Raw genomic sequence first — 15452 nt, 5'->3', positions numbered from 1 at the left:
TTAAGTGCTGATGCCATGATACGTTTTCTTTTTTGTTCATCTATTACCCCTGTGGGAACTAGTATAGTAGCCATTATAAAGAAACTGTATCTGGATAGCACTAAATATACACTATAAGTAGTTATGCAATATAGTAATACATGCAATGTTATTCTTATTATTGTCCAGCAATTGTGTAATACTGTGCCAACAACTGAACACTTGGGATAACAATAGACACACAATTTCAAAAAGCAGGAGAAGTGTTCAGAAAGTATGTTCCCAAAGGGCGTTATAGCAGTATATATATATCACCCAAATAAATCCAGGGAATCCAGTCCCAATAAAGTCCGTGCTGTAAGGGACTACCGTCAATGTGCAATTCAAGTAAATCACGAACGTCTATTCCAGGTTTGCATTTTCAATCATATCAAATAGCTGTACATACCGCTCCAACCTAGATGTCACGGGTATAAAGTGCAGAGTCTGTGTAGCGTATACAGTCACTGTAGAAATGTCCGGGAACTCTTACCCTCCACAAGTCTTGGTGGGGTGCCTGGGCGCACTGCTGTACTTCTCCTCGGACTGGTGTTGAAACCCTTCCGTGGGGGTGCAGCGTGTGAGTCCTTCTTGGCGTGCTTGGAGATCCGGCTCGGGTAGCGTGGTGTTTCTCATGCACAACCCGTGACGTCGCTAGGTGCACTGTGGGTAGTGTGACGGAACAAACCCGGAAGTCAGCGTGAGTTCGTCTAAGAGAACAACAGATCAATGTGCGGTATATCCCACCGCTATAGAAATATAGTTTCAAAGAAAGGAGATCTGTTGACTCAGTGATAATTGCTGGAAAAACTTGTTTTATTATAGTAATCCAAACAAGTCAAAGTACATGGGGTCACAGTAAAGAACGCCCGACGCGTTTCGCGCATGCGTGGATGCGCTTCTTCGGAGGCTGATTAGAATTAGGCCAAGACAGCTTTTTAAACCTTAGAACCACCAATCCTAGGGTGGCTTGAAAAATGGCCAATTGGTGCGGCGCTACCAAACAGCAGTATAAATTGTCTTCATGTCTATATGTCATATCATATGTGCAGGCTAGATGTCCAATAATGTGATAAACTACTACTTCTAAAAAGAAGAGAGAGACACAGTGATACGGGGGGTGTGACGCTGTTACGTCATCACGCAACGAAGCACAGCGCAATCACAGAGGCAGGCAAGGAACCGACAGCGGTGGAAAAAGCCGCGCCCGATGCCGACTCTGTTATTCTAAGGCTGACTGCGGAGTCTCCTTTGCGAGGAAGCTGGGGGCAGTGTGGCGAAGTGGCGACCGCACAGGGGCTATCCTCCAGGAGCGCCGCGGGAGAGAGGCGGTGCCGTGGGTGACCACCACGCTAGTTGCTGTATACAGTGCTGTATGAAGGGTCTTGCGGCCAGAGTTTCTGTCTGCCGACCAACGCTGGGGCCTGCATGTGGGTGTTCCAGGAGGGGGATTAGGGCACCCGCAAGGCACAGCATCTTTAACCCCCTATAAATATCCAAATTAAGAAAAGGAAAGAATAAGGAAAAGAAAGAAGGAACAAGAGGACAAGATTTATTCAATAACCCAAGGGAACTGAAAGTAAGGAGCTAAAAGAAGGAAGAAGCGTAATAAGGGGAGGTAGGAACTGTTTACTTATTTGCTCTGTTTTTGTTGTTGGGCCCTGGAGAAGATTGTTGCTTTTCCCCTCCCCTGCTTCATCCACCCTTGTTACTGAGGACTTGTTGGGTTGAAAATTTTTGTTTTGGTTCTAACTGGCTTCTCACGTTCCCCTCCCCCTGCTTGGGGTAGTTAACAGCTTGGGGAATTATTGGATATGTCAATAAGTATGCATGATTTCCCATCCTGATTCGATATTTTCCTTCTATTTCTACAATTATAAATTCTCTCAAAGGGGCTGACATCTTTTGACAGTGGATACACAAGTAATAAGTATAGGAAAACTAGCAGTGACATAATATCTGTTGATTTCTATATGGATAAATATCTTACCCAACCAAAAATGTCACCAAAGATAAAACAAGTGGAGAAAAAAGCTAATAAACCTGCTAGTATAACCAGCTCCCCGAATAAATCTCTGAGAGAAGATAGGATCCCAGATACTTCATATGCAGGAGAAATTGCAACTTTAGTATCTGCTTTAATTGGTCCAAAATTGGAAGAAATTAACACAAGGCTAGGTACAATCTTGGAAGAATTGAAAAACCATGCAGAAAGAATAAATGAAGCAGAACAGAGGATCTCAAATTGTGAAGATGCTCAAAATATACTTCAACTGCAGATGGAAAGCCTGACAAAGCAAAATCTATCTTTACTTACAAAAATTGATGACCTAGAAAGTAGGACAAGGCGAAATAATCTGCGCCTAATTGGCATTCCTGAATCCTTATCCCCCCATGAATTAAAAAAATTGGTGGAATATTCTATCCCAGAGATGCTTGGTTTAAACACGGGGGAGAACATCTTCATAACGGAGAGAATACACAGGATGGGAAGAGAAAGGGATCCATCAGCGTTAAATGGTAGAAGACCACGGCCAGTTATAGTGAAGTTTTTAAATTTCCAGGGGAAAAATGAAATGCTGAGAGCCTACAGGAAGCAACAACCTCTGCAATACCAAGGAACAAAGATCCTGCTCTTACGACTTTTCTATTGAGACTTTAACGAAAAGGAAGCAATTCTCACCTATTTGCTCCCGCTTAGTGGCTGAAAATAGATTTTTTGCATTGCTGTATCCAGCTAGGCTGAAGTTTAAATCTGGCACTGACTTTTTTTTCTTTGACTCCCCTGAATCAGCCCAGTCTTTCTTGGAGAATGAAGCAAAATAGGGAGAAACTGAATGAGAGTCCTCCCTCCATTTGATACTAGGGCTATGTGTACTTTTGTACAAATGTTTCTTTGTTTATTGTGGTGTGTGTTTTTTTTTTTTTTTTCTCCCATTTACACAGTGAAAACTGTCATGGGGTATTTTTTTTTTCTCTCCCCCATTTACACAGTGAAAACTGTCATGGGGTATCTTTTTTTTTTTTTTTTTTTCTCTTTTTTCTTCAAAAACTACCTACTAATGCACATAAATTTATATCAAGCGAGCACAAAATTAATAGCATAAGGGTATATGGAAAATATGCTAGATATTTGTTGATACTAGTGTACATAAATTTGTTAAGATATATGAATATGTTGTTTTTTACGGGTCAAAATTTGAGATTTTATTATTCACTAATGCACACTAAATTGTATAAGATTGAGAATATGATACTTGAATGCAGAATCACTGTTAAAAAAAAAAAAAGGGAGAAAAAAGAAAAAGAAGTCTATTACCTTCTCCTTATGTTTAGGGGTGCGTGTAAAAGGTATAGAATTATTATATAACCACTGATATTTATAGATATAATTATGGGGATGATTGAAAGCACGTGGTTAGAATATAAACACTAAATCGTTTATTCATAAGTGTAGGGGGGTATGTAACTAATATAATTCTGTTTTATGTTTTCAAGACAACCACTAAACTGCTGTTTAGTATAAACTTTTTTTCTAAAGGGATTAAATTAAGGGAAGGGAAGGGAGAGAGAAGAGGGGAAAGAGAAAAGAAAATAAAAATGGGTACAAAGGTTAAACTAAGGTGGTGTAAATATTCTGTATTTTTTTTTTTACTATTATTATTATTCCTTCTCTTTTTTTCCCCCGTGTTCCCTCCTCCTCCTGCGTGCCCCACCAGGCTTGATCTACTGCTCACTCTTTTTTGTTGGGTGGATTGGTTAAAATCTTAACCTGGAATATAGGGGGGATTCACTCCCCAATAAAAAGAAAGGCAGTTATGAATCTTTTGGGAAAAAGGGATTTTGACATAGCTTGCCTACAAGAAACCCACCTATCTGATGTAGAGCATAGGAAGATTAAAGCTAGATGGCTGGGAGAAACTTTATTTTCATCATATACAAGATCTTCCAGAGGGGTTATGGTTCTTTTCCATTCAAGATTAGAATATAAAATTTTAGATAAATCTATAGATAAGGAAGGGAGATACGTAATTATTATACTCTCTATTGACAATGAAGAATATTTGTTGGTGAATATTTATGGTCCAAATATCCCTGATGAAGGGTTTTGGAATCTAATGGTAAAGAAAATGTTCAAATTTCCGAAAGCTAAAATTTTGATGACAGGGGATTTTAACGTCACCCCGAATTCTTATCTGGATAGAAGGAAAATGGGGAACGATAATACTAAAATCAAAATTAAGTCCACACAATTGAAGTTTGAAAAAAAAAATATTTAACCTACTCTATAACTCACTTAATCTGGTAGATATTTGGAGGATGTTAAACCCCAATAGCTTAGAATACACATGCTGCTCCAAGTCCCATAATACGCTCTCGAGATTGGACCTTTTCTTAATCTCAGACCTTTTGGTACCAAGGATTGAGAAATGCATTATTGGGGATTTTAGTTTGTCAGATCATGCTCCAGTTATTTTGGCTATTACAACGAAAAGGAAATTTTCGTATAATTCTTTCTTTTTTCCGGTTTACCTGCGAGACTCCACTGACTTTAGATCCTTCCTAGCTAAAACTTGGGAAGATTTTAGAACATTTAACAGTCACTGCAGGGATAATATTCAGCTTTTTTGGGAAACAGCAAAAGCTTACCTAAGAGGGGAAATAGCTAGTTATGTGGCGAAAGCAAAGAAGGAGAAGGCGAGAAGAGATAAGACCCTATCAGATAAGGTGAGGGAATTTTATATTAAACTCCAGGAAAGACCCTGTAAGGTAAATACTGAGAATTACTTTCCGGCCAAGAAAGAAAGAGAGACATTTCTTTTGGGAGAAGCACAGGTACTCCTGTATAAAAACAGTGCCAGATTTGCAAAATTCGGTAACAAAGTAGGTAAATTTATGGCTTCAATGTTCAAAAGACAATCCAGGAAGAAACCAATAGCAGCAATAAAGGTAAAAGAACAATTAGTTACAGAACAAGAGCAGATTTCACATCTTTTCCATGCTTTTTACTCTGATCTTTATTCATCTCAACGTCCGGATGCAGATATTATTAAAAAATTTCTGGATGGGATTTGCTTGCCCACAATTGCATCAGAAAGTTGTGATCTCTTGAACCAGCCAATAACAGAAAATGAGATCTATAAAATTATTGGCTCAATGGCGAGAGGGAAAGCTCCAGGCCCGGATTGCTTACCTATTGAGCTCTATCAAATACTGCGACTGGAGATAGGGCCAGTACTTCTCGAGTTATATAATGAATACTTTGGATCAGAATCTAAGATCTCTGAGAATTTTAAGAGGGCTAATATAATTTTGATTCCAAAGACCAATAAGGATCCAACAGATATGACCTCGTATAGACCTATTTCGCTTTTAGGACTAGATTATAAAATTTTGATGAAAATTATTGCGGAGAGGATGAAACCTTTAATGCCGGCGATTATCCACCAAGACCAGGCAGGGTTTATTATAGGAAGAGCATCTGAGATGAACATAAGGAAAATTTTACAGGTAATATGTCAATATGGGGGGGATCGCTCTGCCCTGCCGGAGGCCTTCCTGCTATCCTTGGATGCAGAGAAGGCCTTCGACAGGGTGGAGTGGCCCTTTCTGATCCAAGTTTTGGAGAGATTTGGCTTTAAGGGATACTTTAAGGACTTCATTGATAAGATCTATACAAATGTTAAGGCTTCCATTTTGATCAATGACTCTATGTCAGATCCTTTTATTTTGACAAGAGGCACCCGTCAGGGTTGCCCGATGTCACCATTGTTATTTGACCTTATAATGGAACCCCTGGCTATTAAACTAAGAGACTTATTGATCGGAATCAGTATAGGACAAACAAAACTTAAAACCGCCTTGTTTGCTGATGACCTCTTGTTATTTGTTGCCGAACCAAAAAGACAAATCAGCGCGATTATGGGGTTGCTTGAACAGTATGGTGAGGTTTCTGGCTACAGAACAAACTTCTCAAAATCAAAAATTTTGTGGCTTAAAGAGAACCCTGGGGAATTACAAACTTTTCAATTTATAGAAACTAAAACTCTGGAGTATTTGGGCTTAAAAATTTCAGCTAATACAACAGACTGGTATAAAGACAATTTTGGTATAATACTAGGGGACAGCAGAAATAAATTAAAATTGTGGGCATCACTTCCGGTATCGCTGTCGGGAAAAATTTCCCTTTTTAAGATGTTTATTATTCCTAAGATTCTATATACGTTAAGGATGCTTCCTTTTTTGATAGATAGAAATGATTTAAATCGTTTTAACCAATCATTAAGGCTGTTCTTATGGAGTGGGAGAAAACCAAGGTTGAAACTAACTAAATTATATCAGCCCTATAATAAGGGGGGTCTGGCGCTTCCTAATTTAGAGCGCTACAACCAGGCGGCAATTCTACGCTTCCCTCTTGATTGGCTAACAAGGTCTTTCTTATACTCCGAGGAGTCTATAGAAAATCAAGCTTGTCTGCCGCTATCTTTAAATTATGTACTCTGTGCCACAAATAGAGAGTTAGGCAAGAGCTTTCTGTCACACCCTTTGTATAGGGATATAATAAAAGTATGGAGAAATCTGTCTGCCAGCATTGGTGTAAGCCAAAATATCTCAAAATGGATTCCGATAAGCGGTAATTCTCATTTCCCCCTAGGTAAATCTGATATCTTTAAGAAATGGTCACCAGAGAGACCATTAGTAGTGAATGACTTCTATAACTACACCACAAATAAAGTGTGTACATTTGATAGGTTCCAAGAAAAATTTCCTGAAGTACAAAAGAAACATATGTTTTATTTTCTACAAGTTAAAGGTTATATCCTCAAACTGACCAAGATAGCTCCTCAACTATGGAAAAGTCACCCTTTAATTGATGTTGCTAAAGTTAGAAAAGGTCTGTTATCTTTTATATATAAATTATTTCTGTCCTTAGACGAAAACTCAGCATTAACAGAACTGGTATCTTTTTGGACAGCAGCGGTTGATTCTCCTAATCTGGAAAAAATACTATTGAAAAGCTTAATTACCACCCAAAAGTTATTCCCTTCATCTTATCATAGAGAAATTCAATTCAGACTACTACATAGGGATTATTTTATTCCACGTAGAGTGGCAAAATGGAATAAAAATGTGCTTAATTGCTGTTCCAAATGTCACTTGGTCGATCCAGATCTAACTCACTTGATATGGAACTGCCCGAAATTAAATCAATTCTGGAAGAAACTAGAATTTTTTTTCTTTACTATATTTAAAAGGAAAATCTACTTAATTAAGGAATCTATTTTTTTTTCTTAGATCCCACTCTTCATGGGATAGAGATATTAATTTTCTGGTGGGAGCATTAACAATTGCTAGAACACTTATTTTTAGATACTGGATTATAGATAAAGTTCCGTCAATAACGGAAGTAAGGAAATTACTATTAGATGCAGTAATTAAAGCGGCTTACGATGTTAAAATAGGAGGGAATCCAGGGGAAAGGTTCTGTAATATCTGGAAGCTTTTTGTTTGCTCTCAGGGCAATGATTTCACACAGCGAATAGAACAAATTATAAACACTAAGCTAAACTAGGTCTAGTGCCCGGTTGAGTTGGAGAGAGGGACACGTGCGGAATTAGAGAGGGTTTTATAATATTTATAATATTGTATTTTTTTGTTTTTGTTTGTTGTTTGTTGGTTTTGTTCAAATGGATCTTATAAGAGGGCTAAAGTACTGTGCATATGTGGAGTTGGTATGTAATTGATGCTAGTATATTTTTTTTTGCTGTTTCCTTCTGCCTTTCTGTACTCTTTGTTTTTTTCTTTTTGTCTTGATGTACAGAAATCTACTGAATATATGCAACATGTTTTATATATATTGTTATACTAAATAAAAATTTATAAATAAAAAAAAAAGAAGAGAGAGTAGGAATCAAAATGATTCAGATATATATATAGCCTACATAGGTAAATGGACATAGGTTCTAGTTCCTAGTAACTCATTGCCTAATAATGAGGGCAAAAATTAGCTCGGTATGTCAAAAAACATAAAAAAGAAGAAAAAGAAGAAAGGATTGATAAGCTAAATGAGAATATGAGAAATGTAAGAAATATAAGAATAAGTGAACTCTATGAAGGATTGGGGTAACATGGTGAATAAAAATAAATTAAAAAAAAGGAATAATAAAGCTGGGAAATGATGTTTATGAATCCAAAGCCCCTGATATAAATATGTAAATAATTAAATGAAATAAATAATGTACTAATGTCAACAGGATAAGCTAAGTGAATGAAAAAATATTCAAAAATAGAAAATAATGAAAAGGGGCACATGTAATTCACTGGCGACACAATTTGTCTGCCATAACCAGTTTAGTAAAAGGGTAAGTTAGGTATTGGCACAATAGGGGGGAGTGGGAACGTGGAGTTCTTTTTAAATTGCAATATTTTTGTGCCAATACCGAACTAACTTACCCCTTAGTTATGTTATGAGTGTAACAGTACTTTGTAATTTATTTTTTATTTGTTTTGTGACACTTTTTTGTTTCCCAAAACAGTTAACCAGGGCTCTGAAGATGCCGTAATCATTCTAGCCTACTTTCAACTTGTAATACGAGCAGAGCCCTGCAAATTGCTGCAATAAATCTCCTTATGGCTCGCGTATAACTGTTAACGTGCCACTCGTAATCTGACCCGAAATGTATCTAAAATAAATGTGCCACCCATGGGCTGCATCCCTGCATTTGCACGTGCGTCTTCACAGCTCATTAGAATAAGCGATTCAAATGTGTACACTATTGCACATTTTCATAGTTATTCTGCCACTTCTCAACGGAGTATTAATCACTAATAATAGTTAGTTGGTTCTGTCTTTAATGCTATGACTTGCAGGCAAAGTTCAATGTCCCTTTAAAAATTTCCACATAAAAATAAATATTACAAACATGTTTCTCTGCTGGTCTTTCACATGTATTATAGAAGGTTTAAGTACAATGCCCCTTTAACTCACAATATAAAGACAGGACATACAGATAAGCAGATCATATAGTGCTGTGGGGTTTATTTTATGCCCCTACAAAGTGCTACCAATGTATCCGCAGCTGATCAGATGACAATAGTAATGATTATACTCTGGCAGATATAAATGACAGCAGCTGTATAGGGCTTGGGTGTCATGTGATCAGGATAACTAAACACTAGTCAGTGAGCATCAGGCTATATTGTACTGTAACACTCAGTGTGTGATTAAGGTGACACCCTGACAGGTGATATCATGTACAGCACTTACAGACAATAAGCTATAAACACCAGGCAATACCTCATAAACAGAAGACACGTCACACGTGCACTTACCTGCATTGTCACTGTCACACATTTCCTGCATTGGAGCTTCCAGCTGACACGTTACACTCATATCTTCTGTTTTAACATCTACGTCAGTATTAATGTCACCTGTCAGAACATTTATTGCAGACAATATTTCATGGTTTAGGATTTTATTTCACCCCAAAGGCAACTAATGTTTAACACAGTAATGGGTACTTAATTGCCAAACACTTAAAGGGCCAGTAAACCTAGGAAATAATGTTATATTATTCTGCACATAGTGAAGAATTATATAACATTAGCTTAGCTCCAGATTTCTTAAGTGAATAGTTAAAAAGATATCACGCAAAGAAAACAGAACACCGCTCTTGGCTCTACTGAGCGGGTCTGTTTTCCTCTCCTAAGCGCATCTGGGCACGCTGTCTAATCACAGCCGGCCCGATCGCGCTACTAAAATCAAAGTAGCTCGCTCCCTCTACCAGACCAGAGCGGGAACGAGCTACACTGATTTTAATAGCGTGATCGGGCGCGCTGTGAATAGACAACGTGCCCGTGATGCGCTTAGCAGAAGAAAACAGACCCGCTCAGTAGAGCCAGGAGTGGCGTTCTGTTTTCTTTGCGCGATATCTATTTAACTATTCACTTTAGAAATCTGGAGCTAAGCTAATGTTATATAATTCTGCACTATGTGCAGAATTATATAACATTATTTCCTAGGTTTACTGGCCCTTTAAAGGGACAGTCTATTGAAAATTGTTATTGGTTAAAAAGATAGACAATGCCTTTTTACCCATAACCAACACTGTTATATTAATATACTTTTTACCTCTGTGATCACCTTGTATCTAAGCCTATGTAGATTGCCCCCCTTATCTCAGTTTCTTTCACAATCTTGCATTTCAGACAATTAGTGCTGTTCCTGCATAATCATTATCATTCATTATATGACACACATGAACTAGCACTGTATGTCTGTAAAAACCTAATAAAAGGCACAGAGATGAGAAGTGGCCTGCAGGGGCATAGAAACAAGTAAACTGAGGTTATAAAGTATATTAACCCCTTAGTGACCACAACACTTTTCTATTTTCTGACCGTTTGGGACCAGGGCTATTTTTACATTTCTGCGGTGTTTGCGTTTAGCTGTAATTTTCCTCTTACTCATTTACTGTACCCACACATATTATATACCGTTTTTCTCGCCATTAAATGGACTTTCTAAAGATATCATTATTTTCATCATATCTTCGAATTTACTATAATTTTTTAAATAAAATATGATGAAAAAATTGGAAAAAAAAATACACTTTTTCTAACTTTGACCCCCAAAATCTGTTACACATCTACAACCACCAAAAAACACCCATGCTAAATAGTTTCTAGTTTTTGTCCTGAGTTTAGAAATACCCAATGTTTACATGTTCTTTGCTTTTTTTACAAGTTATAGGGCAATAAGTACAAGTAGCACTTTGCTATTTCCAAACCATTTTCTTTTCAAAATTAGCGATAGTTACATTTGAACACTGATATCTGTCAGGAATCCCTGAATAACCCTTCACATGTAAATATATTTTTTTTAGTAGACAACCCAAAGTATTGACCTAGGCCCATTTTGGTATATTTCATGCCACCATTTCACCGCCAAATGCGATCAAATAAAAAAAAAAAAAAAGTTCACTTTTTCACTAACTTAAGGTTTCTCACTGAAATTATTTACAAACAGTTAGTGCAATAATGGTACAAATGGTTGTAAATGCTTCTCTGGGATCCCCTTTGTTCAGAAATAGCAGACATATATGGGTTTGAAATTACTTTTTTGTAATTAGAAGGCTGCTAAATGCTGCTGCGCACCACACGTGTATTATGCCCGGCAGTAAAGAGGTTAATTAGGTAGCTTGTAGAGTTCGTTTTAGCTTTAGTGTAGAGATCAGCCTCCCACCTGACACATCCCACCCCCTGACCCACCTAAAACAGCTCCCTTCCCTCCCCAGTCCCACAATTGTCACAGCCATCTTAAGTACTGGCACAGAAAGTCTGCCAGTATAAAAATAAAAGGTGCTTTTTTTTTATATTATATATATATATATATATATATATATATATATATATATATATATATATATATATATATATATATATATATATATATAATCACGGTGGTAATGCTCAGCAGGTGAACCTCAAGAAAAAAAAGAAGAAACACATATGGTGAAGTTTTGTGGTTATGTAAAATTTACAGCAGAACCTAGAAAAAGGTACTCACAGACTCTAGAGCTTCAAAATCAAGCTCTAGATATATAGGCACAGGAAGGTCATAATAGGAGGCAAGGCAAAGAAGGATGTTCCAGCTCCAAAGGATGAATCAGAAGTAGTTAAAAATTATAACGAATTTATTAAAAACAAGTCACAAGGCATATAATCATAGACTACTACAAAAAAAGTCTGTGTGTATCACAATGTCCAATGAATGCTCTGTTAGTCCAGTAAGGAACATCGCTCCGCCCCTTTTTGTGACATCACTACTCCAACGATCGTTTCACCAATGACAGCTTGCCTTTTTCAAGGATGACTTCAAGATGGTCCTGAGCTGTGATTGGTGAAATGATCGTTGGAGTAGTGATGTCACAAAAAGGGGCGGAGCCTTGTTCCTTAAATTTGTTATACTTTTTAACCACTTGTGATTCATCCTTTGGAGCTGGAACATCCTTCTTTGTCTTGCCTCCTATTATGAGCTTCCTGTGCCTATATACAGAGAGCTTGATTTTGAAGCTCTAGACAATACAGCAGTACCTTTTCTAGGTTCTGCTGTAAATTTCACATAACCACAGAACTTCACTATATGTGTTTCTTCTTTTTTTCCCTGAGGTTAATCTGCTGAGCATTACCACCGTGATTACCTGGGACTTTTATCCTTTTTTGTGCACCATCACATTTGTTTTTGTATTTTTTTTATTTCTTATATTGTGATTTAAGCAAGTTTATATATTGTTTTTTGCTCACAAATATATATATATATATATATATATATATATATATATATATATATATACACACACACATATATATATTATAAGTGTAGGATCCCCCATTACCCCCAATCCTCCCTGATCCCCCCCCCAAATGTGCCTTTTTTTGTAAAAAATAAATAAACACCCCTTTTTCTGTAGTGTAGCTGCCCCCCCCTCAATACACTATCCCCCTCCCTGATCCCTTTCCAAACATTTTTTTTCCTCCTCCCTCTCCCTTTCCATCCTTGGACAATGTACATAACGTTAATGTCCGCACTCGCGAGCCGAGCCAAGCCCCACCCATGATCCCAGACACTCAGGAACAGGATCCGGATCTAGCAATGGGCCATCCATCTGCCTGCCTGCTATGGCTCCCACCAACAATCAGCTTCCAGCGCTTGAAAACCCTGACGACGTACAGGGTATATCTTTTTTTTTTTTTTTTTAAATATATTGCAAAGTTGTTTTATTAGGCAAAACTAAACATTTTATAAATAAATCTCAAGGTGTAAATGCTAATAGGAAGTGCATGATTATATACAGGGTATATCCTTGGTCATTAAGTGACAGTTTTTGTATGATGTACACTGTACGTCCTTGGTCCTTAAGGGGTTAATATAACAATGTTGATTATTTAAAGCTGGGGAATGGGTAATAGCTGGGGTATCTTTTTGAACAAAGCAAAAAAAGAAAACAAGTAGATTGTCCCTTTAATATTTGGGGCATATTGAGGTTGATCAATAACATCAAAATTTTTATTTTATTAGATTTGTAAATTCAGATGTTACGTTAAATATTTAAAATATATTGCAAATTTGAAGGTATGAAGCATTTACACCAAAAACATATTTCAGAACTTAAAGGAACATTCCAGCCAAAATTAGAATCCACATGGATGCATTTCAGTTTTGAATAGAAGCATTTTTGTAATATACAGTACATGTATTAGCAAAATTGCTTCTAATAAAAGCTATAGCTGTTTCAATCGTGTATTTAAGTATGCACCGTGCACCAGCATTTTAAACACAGCACTTGTTCAGAGAGCCTACGGTGCTTTTACCATCTGGTAATGACTCAATTTGTTAATTGCTGACATGATTACAAGCCCAGGAGGCGCTCTGAGCAACTGCAGTATTTAAAATGCTGGTGCACTGAGAAAATCCAGCTATGCTTCACAAGCATGTGCAGAGAAAAATGTTAACTTTAAAACAGTGCTAACTTTTACTATAAAGCATTTTTGCTAATACTTGTATATTGCAAATATGTTTCTATTCAAATATGTAATTCATCTATGTGCATTTAATTTTTGACCGGAATGTCCCTTTAAATTTACACATTATAGTCTGTAGATTAAATAATGTTCCACTACTGTCATCATATTAAAAGGATATTTACAGTATATTGCAAAGTACCAGATGCCAATTTATTCCTATATTTAATATTTATTAATGGCCAAAATGTCTGATTTCACAGAATACCATTTAATGAACTAGAAGAGGGATAGAGAGGGCATGCGTGTGTACCATTCACATAAAGCAGGGGGTGAGAGAGGGCATGCGTGTGTACCATTCACATGAAGCAGGGGGTGAGAGAGGGAATACGTGTGTACTATTCACATGAATCAGAGGGTGAGAGAGAATGGAAGAGAGGGCATGTGTGTGTGTGTATCATTTACATGAAGCAGAGGGTGAGAGAGAAGGGAAGAGAGGGCGTGTGTGTGTGTCATTCACATGAAGCAGAGGGTGAGAGAGAAGGGAAGAGAGGACATGTGTGTGTATTATTTACATGAAGCAGAGGGTGAGAGAGAAGGGAAGAGAGGGTGTGTGTGTGTGTATTATTTACATGAAGCAGAGGGTGAGAGAGAGAAGGGAAGAGAGGGTGTGTGTGTGTGTATTATTTACATGAAGCAGAGGGTGAGAGAGAGAAGGGAAGAGAGGGTGTGTGTGTGTGTGTGTGTATCATTTACATGAAGCAGAGGGTGAGAGAGAGAAGGGAAGAGAGGGTGTGTGTGTGTGTATTATTTACATGAAGCAGAGTGTGAGAGAGAAGGGAAGAGAGGACATGTGTGTGTATCATTTACATGAAGCAGAGGGTGAGAGAGAAGGGAAGAGAGGGCATGTGTGTGTGTATCATTTACATGAAGCAGAGGGTGAGAGAGAGAAGGGAAGAGAGGGCATGTGTGTGTGTATTATTTACATGCAGCAGAGGGTGAGAGAGAAGGGAAGAGAGGGCATGTGTGTGTGTATCATTTACATGAAGCAGAGGGTGAGAGAGAGAAGGGAAGAGAGGGCATGTGTGTGTGTATTATTTACATGCAGCAGAGGGTGAGAGAGAAGGGAAGAGAGGGCATGTGTGTGTATCATTTACATGCAGCAGAGGGTGAGAGAGGGCATACGTGTGTACCATTTACATGAATCAGAGGGTGAGAGAGAAGGGAAGAGAGGGCATGTGTGTGTGTATCATTTACATGCAGCAGAGGGTGAGAGAGAAGGGAAGAGAGGGCATGTGTGTGTGTATCATTTACATGAAGCAGAGGGTGAGAGAGAGAAGGGAAGAGAGGGCATGTGTGTGTGTCATTTACATGAAGCAGAGGGTGAGAGAGAAGGGAAGAGAGGGCATGTGTGTGTACCATTTACATGAAGCAGAGGGTGAGAGAGAGAAGGGAAGAGAGGGTGTGTGTGTGTACCATTTACATGAAGCAGAGGGTGAGAGAAAAGGAACAGAGGGCATGTGTGTGTACCATTTACATGAAGCAGAGGGTGAGAGAGAAGGAAGAGAGGGCATGTGTGTGTACCATTTACATGAAGCAGAGGGTGAGAGAGAAGGGAAGAGAGGGCGTGTGCGTGTACCATTTACATGAAGCAGAGGGTGAGAGAGAAGGGAAGAGAGGGCATGTGTGTGTGTGTGTGTACCATTTACATGAAGCAGAGGGTGAGAGAGAAGGAAGAGAGGGCATGTGTGTGTACCATTTACATGAAGCAGAGGGTGAGAGAGAAGGGAAGAGAGGGCATGTGTGTGTATCATTTACATGAAGCAGAGGGTGAGAGAGAAGGGAAGAGAGGGCATGTGTGTGTATCATTTACATGAAGCAGAGGGTGAGAGAGAGAAGGGAAGAGAGGG

General features: G+C 38.1%; 1 protein-coding gene across 1 annotated transcript in view; it reads right to left on the bottom strand.

Moving 5' to 3' along the window:
* LOC128655657 (oocyte zinc finger protein XlCOF7.1-like) overlaps positions 1-15452 on the bottom strand; it is a 99979-nt gene that overhangs the window by 55283 nt on the left and 29244 nt on the right. Inside the window, exon 6 of the mRNA XM_053709243.1 lies at positions 9352-9450. Coding sequence (XP_053565218.1) covers positions 9352-9450 — 99 coding nt within the window. The remainder of the gene's footprint in view (positions 1-9351; positions 9451-15452) is intronic.

Source organism: Bombina bombina, chromosome 4 (assembly GCF_027579735.1).
Source record: "Bombina bombina isolate aBomBom1 chromosome 4, aBomBom1.pri, whole genome shotgun sequence".
In the NCBI taxonomy this organism is placed as follows: domain Eukaryota; kingdom Metazoa; phylum Chordata; class Amphibia; order Anura; family Bombinatoridae; genus Bombina; species Bombina bombina.
This window is presented reverse-complemented; position numbering and strand designations above follow the sequence as displayed.